Source organism: Polyodon spathula, chromosome 10 (assembly GCF_017654505.1).
Source record: "Polyodon spathula isolate WHYD16114869_AA chromosome 10, ASM1765450v1, whole genome shotgun sequence".
NCBI classification, from domain to species: Eukaryota; Metazoa; Chordata; class Actinopteri; order Acipenseriformes; family Polyodontidae; genus Polyodon; species Polyodon spathula.
In genome coordinates this window covers 48093945-48107308 of record NC_054543.1, presented here as the reverse complement: position 1 = coordinate 48107308, position 13364 = coordinate 48093945, and the positions used below count along the sequence as shown (strand labels likewise).

Below are 13364 nucleotides of genomic sequence, written 5' to 3'. Positions count from 1 at the left end.
AATCTCATTGGACCAATGCTGCCTCCCATGTCACTAAACTCCGCGACAGTAGTACCTGAGCGGTCCCGGGGCCTGTCAATCCTCAGACGACTCCCTACAATCTGCTGGGTCTCTCCCTGTCCAAAATGAAAAATACAAATCGGCTCTTTTTTCTTTCGCTGCTACAACCGTAGCGATTTGATAAAACGACAGGCGCTTACCGAGTTTTAATCCGCGAATCTCTTCTTTGTGGCCGCTATCTTGATTCAAGCATTAATATACCTGAGCGCGGCATAGATGATACCCGCTCCAGCACTACAACCCAAACCAGGGACTGGTGCTGCCGAACCCCACCTTCCGGGACAATACAGTGAGGGGGAAGGATGTGACGCCGTGAACAGCAGGGCGGGGGTACAGTGATTGCTTATAACTTTTCAAAAGTGCGTGGTAATATTGACAGATATTTTTTTTTTTAAAAAGTGCTTGAAATTTTTAAATTGTAAAGCAACTCCTGCCACTGACGCAACGTTTCCTGGAAGGCAAAGGTACCTCATTGAGAATAATCTGCCAGTGCGCGTTTATACGGCAATGGAACGATTCCCTGTACTCTGATTGGCTGAGGTATAACCCGTGGCGTGTATGCCTTTAGCATGTTGCAAGAACAAAGCAAACACCTGTTCTGTTTGTAACCAAATGTCGTTTAAACTGCATTTCAAACTTGTAAATAACATGCTAATTGAAGAACGGGTAAGTCCGAAATTCTGAAATCAATATACTGTACTTTTAATTATTCAGAAAAATATCTTCTACATCAAGATGTTGCTGCTGTCGTGCTCCTCCTTCGTGGGACGCTATCCCTCTTGACATCAGGAGCTTGAAACATTGGATTCTTTGAAGTCTAAATTGAAATGTTATTTTTGTAATGTGCTTGTATGTCATTGGTGGTAGCTGGAGTGTATATTAGCTCTTGTTTTATACAGTGTACTCTGGGGTGCCATGCAGTGAAGGGCACTGTGTAAAATACATTGTTATTGTGTTGTATTGTATAAAGGGAAAGCTTAACAATGATACAATAATAATGAAACCTATTCAAGGACCTCTTAGGATATTCGCCTCTCCTGACTCTTGTATGACTGTTCATGTGCTTACAGTATAATTATATAATAATGGTCTCGGGAACCGCTGTGCATGCTAAAGCTAGGTTACGTACTTCTAATTTACACTAAATCATTTATACAGGACATAACTTCAAACAAAACTTAAAATCTTTAACTGCGATTGCTTGTTTTTTTTTTAGATAATAAAAGTAAATTCAGTGACAAATGTCTTTGAATAAAAGCCTTTTCTGGAAGGCGTCGGGAGACTGAAAACTCATTTGACAGTTACAAAGAGGATTGTACAGCTCTTTCAAATGTTTAAAATGAAATGAAGTAACAGCTTTGTCCTTGAGACCGTCAGCACGCCAAAAAACCCCAAAAATAAAACCAGAAATAACGAAAAAGAGCCTTAGACCTCACTTCATTTACAGCTTCCATTCCCAGGGGACTGGCTGATGACGTCTGAAAAGATACTCCCAGTGAGCTGTAGGTGTGCTTGCTGCAGATCAGGAGCTCAGAGCTGGACACCTTCTTGTGAAGAGGAATGGTAATGCAGCAAGTCTGCAAGTCTTCAAACACAGCTTGCCCCCCCCCCCCCAATTCCAGTGCTCCAAATTGCACTCGGCACAGTGAAGCAGCTCCAGTCTGCAGTGATAACCTGGTACCCTTTACACTGAAGCAAACCCTGGGAAAGGCACAGCAAAGTGTACAAAGTCATAGTGAAAGTATTTTAAAAGCACTGTGAAAACATGGGAAAAAACAAGCTAGGATGGTGAATCATTGGGACCTAAAAAAAAAAAAAAAAAAAAGAAATGGTATTTCAAAACCCATTTTCACCATTTCAGTATCTGGCTTTTCTCCTGTGTACTGAACTAAACCTCCTATATGCATGATAGATAGCTTAGTGGCAAGTCACTCCCCTTATAAGGTTTCCCAAGGTAAAAGCATAATAAATTGTCAAGCACAGCAAAAGCATTATACATAAGCAAGCACTGTAAAGAATAGCAAGGAGCAGTAAAGCATATCAGTAAACATGGCAAACCGGGGTAAACTGTGATAAATGCATATTATAACCAATGGAAAAGCACGGTAAAATACAGTGCTAAAATACTGTGGTAGACTTTTATATTGGTCTTACCACTAAGCCGAGCCCTAAAATGAATAAATGCAGTTCTTGCTTCCCTGACACCTCGCTTTATTCTGCGTCATGGGGTTTGCAGGTGCGTTTACACGCTCGCCTGTTGATACCGATGCTGTAGTCACACTTTGCAGAAAAGTGTCAGCGGTTTCATCTCCCAGCCCGAAGTAATTTACTTCACAAGCGATCCTGTTTCAGCCTGCTGCGAGCAAACACACTGCCAAGTTCCAGGTCACACCCTGAATGAAGTAACAGCCGCAGAGTATTACCCACACAGTGAGAGAAGGGAATCTCTTGAAACAATATTAACGAGGTGAGTCTAAAAAGTGGTATATACAGTACCGAGAGCCTGCTGCCACCGGTGTCGGTAGAAGAATGGAAACTTGACGTTTCTGTCCTTCATTTGAACAAAGAAATAATCATTATTAAATTATTTTATTTCTGTAATATTTTAATGTTTTATTTCTGATACCGATCCTTACTCTCCAGTACTCAAAACTACATGTGATATGCGCAGCATGAAAAGTATTTGCCAGCTTTGCGAAAGTCTGTGGAATGGATTCGACCTGCTTTCTTGTTCCATGTTTACACAGTGTCACTATTTTACAAGCGCGACTTCAATCAGACACTTTTATTGGCTATTCCACCACACATTACACATTTAACTTTTATAAGGGTGATTATACCACACAATGCTGCAGTATAGTGATACACATTACCAGAATACCTTGCCACAAGAAGGATTCATGCATGTTCTGTCATTTCAAACATACAGTCTGTTCAGGAATCTAAGATAATTGAGCACTTCTAATGAAGGGATTTTAATTCAGCTGGAATATGCGCAGTCCTCATGCAAAACAAACGAAGTTCACTCCGTCCATTTACTAACAGCGACAGAGGCCAGAACTGTTAGTTCATTGTTTATCTTATTTTTAAAACGGAATTTTACCTGAGCACTTTGGGAGACACGTGACGTAATGTTGCCTGGTAACGCCTCCAAACATTCTAGTGCGGTACCACTGTTCCAGTCAGAATACTGTAGCACACGCGCTAGTTGTGTTACTATACCAACGCTTTTTAAAAAATCCTTTGGCAGGCAATATAAATGCAGTGTTTTTGTCTGTCTGATTTGGTACTTAATGGGTTAAATGACACGCTCAGTTTCCAGTTGTTACTAAAGCGACCGCAGCAGACTATTCAGTTTGCAATTAAAATGATACACTTGGTGGGTAAACTAAACTAGAGGACTGGCTGTATGTGTAACAATTAATTAAGCCCGGTTTAACAAAACAAACCACAACAAAAAACAACCTGTGTTGTAGCATTCAGCCCAGCAGAGGGAGATTATTAACTTCGGCTGTTGACTGTGAAAATTCCCCTGCCCCCTCCCTCACTCCCCCAGCTGGACTGACAAATCAGCGGATCCCGGCGATGGGTGATACGCACATGGGGCTAACGGGATAATTACATTGCCACTTCGACAAAATAAAGCCATACGTTCTGTAAGTATTATTTATTAGGCACGTTTCTTAGGCTAACTATCGCATTCTGTACCGAGGAATAAGAAGTAACAGAACCACTTAACTAAGCAAATTGTCCGAGGCTGTGCGGAACTAGAAACGGACTGTGCTGTAGATTGGGCCGGGTTTGGAGAGGATTCTGGGCATTCCAGTAGTGTATCTGGATTGAGAGAAGAACGTTTTCAGTTGAGAAAATACGTTTACATAAATAAATACATTAAGAAAGAAAGAAGAAAAGAGACTGAAACAGACCACACCAGGAAACTTGTAAGTACAGATTGATAGGGGTACTGTTGCATTAGTTCTGCTTTTATATCCATCAAGTTATACTCTTTTTCTAGTTAACTTAAACTTTTAATTGTATTTGTAGGCGTGATAAAACTAAGGAAGAGAAGGGCTGATGCGGTATTAGTATTGAGCAATGTGTTTTGAAAGTAGCTGAATTGGTATGAGCTTCCTGCTTGTTCACTTTGCCCTCCATCCAGGCCTGGCTCCAATGAATGTTGCTATATGTGTACCAGCACCATCGCGCTAAACTCTAAATACACATTTAAGTGACTACCGTTGAGTTTAGATATGCAGCTGTAATTAGCCAGCCCAGGTAAAATGAACTAGAGGAAGGCTATCGAGTGTTTAACTAGACTGTACTGTTTTTAATGAATTCGTTGGATGAATGGTAAATGCATTGGTGTTTCTTTTCTTTACAAGTATGACCCCCCTGGTTGGTTTCAGCTTTTTGTGGATCACAGCAGTATGTTCCAGAAGCCATCTGGAAAATGAGGAGCCAGACCAGGCTGTGTTTGTGGAGCTGCATTCCTCAAAGGGAGCCTGCCCCGCGTGATCGGCACAAGCACGCCTGCTGCACGCACGGGGATAGCGTCTACCTGTTCGGGGGTCGAGAAACTAATGTGCACAATGACTTCTGGAGGTACAGTGTTGGTAAGTGTTGGTGACTGTGTAGGGTGACCACGTGACTCCATATTCACTGGGACAGTTCAGGCCTTTAAACGTGCACCCCAACGTGTTCTGGTGATTGTACTGATCCTGCTCAGTTCGGCTCACCAAGGTCCTATTGCAAGTGTCAGTAGCAGCAGATCACCCCCTAGACTCTAAGTTGCTTTGGATAAAAGCATTTGCTAAATGACTAAATAATAATAATAATAAAGAAATGAAACGAGGGAAAGGTACCCAAGACAGGTAAACGTACCTTTAATTCCATGAGGAAGGGGCATTCTAATCATTTTTTAATCTGAGGAACATATAGATTGTGTGTGTACAGTACCTTTCTGCAGTGTTCACTCTCTATTGACCTCGCTTTATCGATCTGTTTTGGGTAGTTTAAGATACTGGGTACCTCTTGTGCAGTAAGTATTGCTTAGTGCTCTCTCTCTCTCTCTCTCTCTCTCTCTCTCTCTCTCTCTCTCTCTCTCTCTCTCTCTCTCTCTCTCTCTCTCTATTATATATATATCTCTATATATATATATATATATGATATAGAATATATATATCTATATATGTTATATAATTATATATAATCAGTTCAAGACTGCAGTCCTCGTTTGTTTTGCTTTGCATGTCTTTAAATAAATGTAAAATCAACCAATAACCAATCAACCAATGATGGATGGACAGACACACAATACGAGCGTTATAACAGAAAAGCGTTATAAACAAGGGAGGGGGGCACCACAGGAGACAAAAGAACACAAATCTGACTAAAATACAAAATAAAATAACTCAATATAATAATAAGTTTCTGTGAATTAACCATGCATAAAGCACCATGTAATCAACGCTGTATTTTTTACAAAACAAAAAGAAAAGTAACATTCCCGCTCGTGGATCGTTTTAATTTGCAGTTTTTAAACTATAAATAGCCTGGCTAAACAGCGGTCGGGAGTTCAGTTCATAGCGACAGACAAGCAAACCAAGAGAGCGGGTCGGAAGAGGGAATGGGCTCGCCCCAGGTTCTGCTGCTGGAGCGGGGCTGAAGCGAAGCTGAAGAGTCTCGTCTCCTGGAGAAAGCCGCAGCTCCTCTCACAGCAGAAAAAGCAAATACATTAGGAAAGATAACCAAGTAATAGGCCTAATATTTATTTAGTTATAAAACGAATGCTGAACAAGATGTCTGTGTTATAAAGTTCAGATACTGTATCAAAATGGAGAGAGAGAAAGAGAAGTTAGACTGAGAAGTTGTTTATAGTTTGAACAACACTGGTACTGTAGAAATATTGCGTGAGTCACTAGTATAGGGAATTGGGGGACATGCTGTAGGAGCGTTATATCCGAGAGCCTTATAGCAAGAGCACTGTAATCTCCTCCTAGTGTCTGATCAGTTAATAATACTAACATGAGGGTAAGACAGAGATTGCTCTTTAGTTGGATAGTAAGGCTCGTGGCTTGCGTCCAGCCCTTGCCTTTCCATTGGCTGAGATGCCGGCTCATCACGGTGTAATGTTCAAGTGAACTTGGGTGACATTAACTCCCATGGTGCTGTGTGGCGTCTCTCTTGCAGTCTCCAACGAGTGGCAAGAACTGGACTGCAACACAGCCGGGGCCCCCGAGGAGCTGGAGGAGCACACAATGGGGGCTCATCAGGTAGGGCTGAGTGTACAGGGATGGAAATGAGACTCCCACTGCACAGCAGTTACACCCATTCCAGGTTTTACTATGAGCTTGATTTAGCCCAGTAAAAGCAGCAATGGATCAAACTGATATGCAATGGGAGTCTTATTCCCATCCCTACTGTTTATTTTTGGGGTGAGAGAGGGGAAATCCACCTGCTGATTTACAGGGAACAAATGTATCCCGTCACTGCATCCTTGTTTCCAGTGCTCGGTGACTCCTGTCTCTGTACATCCCTATTGCTATAAACTGAAGCCTTTAATCCTGCCAGGCATCACTCTGCTGTAAACAGCCATGGGACACAGCTACTACGCTTTTACCCCAGTACAAAGGTCGCACCGTTTGCGCACCTCTTAACTGGGGTGGAATACTGGGAACATCCCATTGATACCGTTTTATTTAGTGACAGGCTTGATGAGGTGTACCCTACAGTACAGTGCACAGTTCTGCTTGATGAGGTGTACCCTACAGTACAGTGCACAGTTCTGCTTGATGAGGTGTACCCTACAGTACAGTGCACAGTTCTGCTTGATGAGGTGTACCCTACAGTACAATGCACAGTTCTGAGGAGAACCCCTCTTGTTTCAGGGGGTCTTGTACGTCTTCGGAGGGATGCTGGATTCTGCGTATACCGAGGGGAAAACACCTCTTTGGATGTATGCTATAGGTAAGGGATACAGTGCACGACAGGGGCTTCAGTGAAGCCATTCTGTACACGGCACTCAATTTCCTGTCTTCACTTCCAGATAAAGAGGAATGGGTGCACTGGCAGAGGACAGCTAACAATGATGGGGTAAGAAATGAATCCTGTGAAGAGTGTAGAACAGTAATCAATCAATCACGTATCCACTACAGTGAAGAGTGTAGAACAGTAATCAATCAATCACATATCCACTACAGTGAAGAGTGTAGAACAGTAATCGATCAATCAATCCTGTATCCACTCCAGTGAAGAGTGTAGTACAGTAATCAATCAATCACATATCCACTACAGTGAAGAGTGTAGAACAGTAATCAATCACATATGCACTACAGTGAAGTGTAGAACAGTAATCAATCAATCAATCCTGTATCCACTCCAGTGAAGTGTAGTACAGTAATCAATCAATCACATATCCACTGCAGTGAAGAGTGTAGTACAGTAATCAATCACATATCCACTACAGTGAAGTGTAGAACAGTAATCAATCAATCAATCCTGTATCCACTCCAGTGAAGTGTAGTACAGTAATCAATCAATCACATATCCACTACAGTGAAGTGTAGAACAGTAATCAATCAATCAATCCTGTATCCACTCCAGTGAAGTGTAGAACAGTAATCAATCAATCACATGTCCACTACAGTGAAGAGTGTAGAACAGTAATCAGTCATGTATCCACTCCAATGGGAACGGAGTAAGGGCAGGCAAATGAATCCTGTTTTAAAAACCATAGTACACTGCTGTAACAATTATTTTGAGATTCAGCTTTTATTAGGGCGCTCCCCTAAATCCCTTGTTTAGAATGATACAGGGTATTAATGCTTGTGACAGAGTAGGCGTCTGCCGTGTGGGTGTGTGCATTCGCTGCTGAGTGACAGGCCGGAGATCGAGACGGGGTGAAGTTGATACGTCCCGCAGACAAACAGGATTTATTTACATATCAACACACTGAACAGCTCACGAGACACTACCAGCAATGGCAGCGCACGGAGCACATTCAACACAGTGTACGAAAACTTTGGTAGGATCTACAGTCGCCAAACTAATCGTCTCTGTTCAATAATAAACTAATGTTGCTAAAGAGCTTGATCAGGGCGGATAAACGCTGAGGGTCTTGCAATATAATTTAGGGAAGGTATCCCGTGTTTGAATATGGATTGATAAACGCTGAGGGTCTTGCAATATAATTTAGGGAAGGTATCCCGTGTTTGAATATGGATTGATAAACGCTGAGGGTCTTGCAATATAATTTAGGGAAGGTATCCCGTGTTTGAATATGGATTGATAAACGCTGAGGGTCTTGCAGTATAATTTAGGGAAGGTATCCCGTGTTTGAATATGGATTGATAAACGCTGAGGGTCTTGCAGTATAATTTAGGGAAGGTATCCCGTGTTTGAATATGGATTGATAAACGCTGAGGGTCTTGCAGTATAATTTAGGGAAGGTATCCCGTGTTTGAATATGGATTGATAAACGCTGAGGGTCTTGCAGTATAATTTAGGGAAGGTATCCCGTGTTTGAATATGGATTGATAGTAACTGGTAAAACTGGCCTTTTATAGGAAGCACTGTGATAAAAGCTAACATAGTAAAAGCACAGCAAAGAGTAATAAAGCACAGTGAAAGCATTGCAAATAAGAACGAGGTACAGTGAAAGTGTAAAAATACTGTGAGACAAGGGCAGGACTTGTGCAATGTTGGGAATGTGCTCCGTAAAGACACGATTTACTTTTTAATTGTTATTTTTTATTTCAGAGGCCAGTTCCGATAAACAGGAAAGGCCACAGTGCAGTTATCTGGGATTCCACGATGCACGTTTACGGTGGATACATTGACATGAAAGGATCTTCCCAGGAATTCTGGACTTTCCGTTTTGGTAAATACAGTATGTTTTCACACCCGCATGAAACACAGGGAGGAGGCCGTGCTCGCTCACCCCCATGAGACACGGGGAGGAGGCACCCCCATGAGACACGGGGAGGAGGCCGCACTCACTCGCGCACCCCCATGAGACACGGGGAGGAGGCCGCACTCGCGCACCCCCATGAGACACGGGGAGGAGGCCGTGCTCGCGCACCCCCATGAGACACGGGGAGGAGGCCGTGCTCGCGCACCCCCATGAGACACGGGGAGGAGGCCGCACTCGCGCACCCCCATGAGACACGGGGAGGAGGCCGCACTCGCGCACCCCCATGAGACACGGGGAGGAGGCCGCACTCGCGCACCCCCATGAGACACGGGGAGGAGGCCGCACTCGCGCACCCCCATGAGACACGGGGAGGAGGCCGCACTCGCGCACCCCCATGAGACACGGGGAGGAGGCCGCACTCGCGCACCCCCATGAGACACGGGGAGGAGGCCGCACTCGCGCACCCCCATGAGACACGGGGAGGAGGCCGCACTCGCGCACCCCCATGAGACACGGGGAGGAGGCCGCACTCGCGCACCCCCATGAGACACGGGGAGGAGGCCGCACTCGCGCACCCCCATGAGACACGGGGAGGAGGCCGCGCTCGCGCACCCCCATGAGACACGGGGAGGAGGCCGCGCTCGCGCACCCCCATGAGACACGGGGAGGAGGCCGCACTGGCGCACCCCCATGAGACACGGGGAGGAGGCCGCACTCGCGCACCCCCATGAGACACGGGGAGGAGGCCGCGCTCGCGCACCCCCATGAGACACGGGGAGGAGGCCGCGCTCGCGCACCCCCATGAGACACGGGGAGGAGGCCGCGCTCGCGCACCCCCATGAGACACGGGGAGGAGGCCGCGCTCGCGCACCCCCATGAGACACGGGGAGGAGGCCGTGCTCGCTCACCCCCATGAGACACTCGCGCACCCCCATGAGACACGGGGAGGAGGCCGTGCTCGCGCACCCCCATGAGACACGGGGAGGAGGCCGCGCTCGCGCACCCCCATGAGACACGGGGAGGAGGCCGTGCTCGCGCACCCCCATGAGACACGGGGAGGAGGCCGTGCTCGCGCACCCCCATGAGACACGGGGAGGAGGCCGTGCTCGCGCACCCCCATGAGACACGGGGAGGAGGCCGTGCTCGCGCACCCCCATGAGACACGGGGAGGAGGCCGTGCTCGCGCACCCCCATGAGACACGGGGAGGAGGCCGTGCTCGCGCACCCCCATGAGACACGGGGAGGAGGCCGTGCTCGCTCACCCCCATGAGACACGGGGAGGAGGCCGTGCTCGCGCACCCCCATGAGACACGGGGAGGAGGCCGTGCTCGCGCACCCCCATGAGACACGGGGAGGAGGCCGTGCTCGCTCACCCCCATGAGACACTGGGAGGAGGCCGTACTCGCGCACCCCCATGAGACACAGGGAGGAGGCTGTAATCACAAAGCAAGTTCCTGTGGAATGGAGCAGCTCATCTACTCCAATTCACTAGCACACCTAGTTTGCTGTTTTTCAGTATTTCATTTCTCGCTTGACAAGTGCAGTGTGTTCTGCTGCCTCTGTCTAAACACAAGACTCTCCATTTCCTGTCCCATTGTGGGCGCGTGTGTGAGAACTGACAGTCTGTTTGCTTGCTAAGGACACATGAATGTCAACCTTTTACCTGGCTTTCATCCATTACAGATTGATATTCTGGTATTTATTGCTCTAGTAAGTTTATTTTTAACATAAAAAATGTTGCATTTCAGTTCAAGTTTAGAAAGTACAAGCACCAACAATTGTGTTTGTTTTCTGTAAAATATCTCTGGTAAAGTCGTTCCAGGCTGTACCAAGGGCAGAGACTCCACTTTCCCCTTGTTATTGGCTGGGGAAGGAATGTAGACATGAAGTAATGTATGTTGGTAAATAAGCAGATTGTTTGCCTTTATTATATTTACCTGCACAAGTTCCTAGTGTTTATTCAAACCGCACTGTTCCTCACATTAACATATTGGACGTATCCCATTAGTAAACTCTTATTACACTTGGAATAAAAGTTAAGCAGATCATAATCAAATACTGAGGTGAGTAAAGTCTGGTGTAGCGATTTCAATACACAACCATTTGGTACAATTGTCTGCTACCCAAAAACATAAAAATATTGAACTGATAAATATTTTGTACCGAGGAGTCACTGAGTGGCTCACCTGGTAGAAGTGAAGCCGCGTTGTGTGCAGGGCGAGTCGTGCAGCACAGGTTCAGGTCCTGGCTGTGTGAGGGGAAGCCGCGTTGTGTGCAGGGCGAGTCGTGCAGCGCAGGTTCAGGTCCTGGCTGTGTGAGGGGAAGCCGCGTTGTGTGCAGGGCGAGTCGTGCAGCGCAGGTTCAGGTCCTGGCTGTGTGAGGGGAAGCCGTGTTGTGTGCAGGGCAATTCGTGCAGCGCAGGTTCAGGTCCTGGCTGTGTGAGGGGAAACCGCGTTGTGTACAGGGCGATTCGTGCAGCGCAGGTTCAGGTCCTGGCTGTGTGAGGGGAAGCCACGTTGTGTGCAGGGCGAGTCGTGCAGCGCAGGTTCACGTCCTGGCTGTGTGAAGTAAGGGGGTCCCCATTGGCTCTGGCGTTCCCGTGGGTTATGGGGGTAAAACCAGCAGGGACTGTTTCTGCTCATTGCGCTACAGAGAACCCTGCTGGCCAGGCACTGAGCTCAAAAGGCAGACATCTGCATGGCTGGCCTTTATCCTCCAGAGGTCAGGAGCTTGACAACATCCTCTCGAGTTCCTGAGTGAAAAAGGAAGCTGGCTTGGTTGTCAGATCAGGCGATACTCTCTGAACCATGTGGGGAATTGCTGCAGTGAGGGGGAATAATAATAATTGGACACACTAAACACTACACTGTTTTTCAGGATGTAGAATCAACTTGCTATGACTTTACCACACTGTAGAGCAGATATATTAACATCAGATATCTATTGAGAAAAGAAGACCTTGAGGAAGAGCTTCATAGTGGAAAGTTTGGCATTGAATTTTGCAAGGTTTCCTTTAGCATTTCTGAATTGACCACTGTTGAGTGAGTATTTGTAGAGTTGTGGATGTCTTTCTTGAAGCAGTTTCCAGTCTCTTAATGCACTGGATGTGTTTTGCAGACTCCCAGGAATGGTCGTTGCTGGCCCCCTCGTCGTCCGATGCTGGCCCGGGGCCTCGTCATGGCCACTCTGCCACGGTGTACAGGGACGCCATGTTCCTGTATGGGGGGCTGATGGGTCTTAGGGAGCAGAGCGACTTCTGGAAATGGAATTTCTTAAGCCAGTCCTGGTCCTGCATCAAAACACTGTGAGTCTGCAGGTGCACAGCACAGTGGGGTCCACGCTAATATACTTTGTGTGTGTGTGTGAATAAGTACGTACATATGTGTATATCTATATCTATCATACTGAGTCTGCAGGTGCACAGCACGGTGGAGTCCACACTAATATACTGGTTGCGTTTTCCTTTTTCAAAAGGTCCGGTCCATCCAGGCTGATTGGGCACTCTGCTGTTGTGTATAAAGACTGCATGCTACTCTTTGGGGGAGGAGAGACCCAGAATTTCCCTAAAAACATCTTGTGGAAGTTCAGCTTCACCTCGCTGAGCTGGGAGAAACTGGGAACCTCAACAGGCACCATGCCTCCCTCCAAAATCTACCACTGCTGTGCAGGACTGGGGCCCAGCTTCCAGCCGCGCAGCAGCAGAGACTGCTCACCGCAGGGGAGTCCCACCGACCACAAGAGAGACGACTGCTCCAAATACAGGCCTTTCAAAAACAGATGCTCCCCGGCTTCCAATTGCGTGGCACCCAAGTGTCTGGAGGAGGGGATTGAAATGCAAACCTTCTTCATTCAGAGCAAGGTGGAGGCTCCCTCCTCCGGGCTGGAGCCCCAGGGGGACAGGGAGAAAGACACTCTCCTTCGCAGCCCTGTATGGAAGGAGAGCGGCATCGCTGACCGCATTGCCTGCGAAGGACCCCCTCTCCAGGACTCTCTCATTAGCTATCTAGAGGCAGAGGACAGCATGGCAGCCTGTCTTCCAGATTCACTGCTGGTAATCGGAGGGAAACCCTGGTGCAACCAGAACTCCATTTCCATTTGGCAAATGACGCCGCGTGATGTTCAGAGGCACGGGCGGAAAGCAGACTCTGCAGGTGTAGAAGAAGCTTCCAGTCAATGAATGAGCGAGGACACCGTTCACCTGTTCAGTTAACACAGCCAGGTTGGGATATAGCTGACCACAGCAACTTCAGGGCTTTTCCATTTTTAATATTTGCTTTTAAGTTTTTTGGGGTTTTTTATTTGCTGAAGGAATTTGTTTAAAACTTGTTTGGTGTTGCGTGATATTTTGAGGTGCTTTTGCGTAGCCCTCCGTTCTCTTCTCTGGTTTCCCCAT

The 13364-nt window shown here is 46.7% G+C and overlaps 1 protein-coding gene across 4 annotated transcripts; it reads left to right on the top strand.

Moving 5' to 3' along the window:
• Nucleotides 1–3617: 3617 nt before the first annotated feature.
• Nucleotides 3618–13153, top strand: si:dkey-3d4.3 (ras guanine nucleotide exchange factor F). 4 transcript variants are annotated; one of them, XM_041262552.1, is made up of 8 exons: nt 3618–3716; nt 4467–4673; nt 6250–6332; nt 6948–7026; nt 7106–7152; nt 8818–8938; nt 12089–12275; nt 12446–13153. In XM_041262552.1, exons 2-8 carry the CDS (start codon nt 4511–4513, stop codon nt 13146–13148), a joined length of 1383 nt encoding a protein of 460 aa, XP_041118486.1. In that variant the 5' UTR covers nt 3618–3716; nt 4467–4510; the 3' UTR covers nt 13149–13153. The 4 variants fall into 4 exon arrangements, with proteins under 4 accessions (XP_041118486.1, XP_041118485.1, XP_041118487.1 ...); XM_041262551.1 differs by having other exon boundaries at nt 3619–3716; nt 4443–4673; XM_041262553.1 differs by having other exon boundaries at nt 3630–4001.
• Nucleotides 13154–13364: the final 211 nt, after the last annotated feature.

Excerpts from the sequence above, each read along its gene's own strand:
- si:dkey-3d4.3 (XM_041262552.1), top strand. The coding sequence starts at position 4,511 with ATGAGGAGCCAGACCAGGCTGTGTTTGTGGAGCTGCATTCCTCAAAGG. Across the intron at positions 6,333-6,947 it reads ACACAATGGGGGCTCATCAG|GGGGTCTTGTACGTCTTCGG; the intron begins GTAGGGCTGAGT and ends CTCTTGTTTCAG. Across the intron at positions 7,027-7,105 it reads TCTTTGGATGTATGCTATAG|ATAAAGAGGAATGGGTGCAC; the intron begins GTAAGGGATACA and ends CTTCACTTCCAG.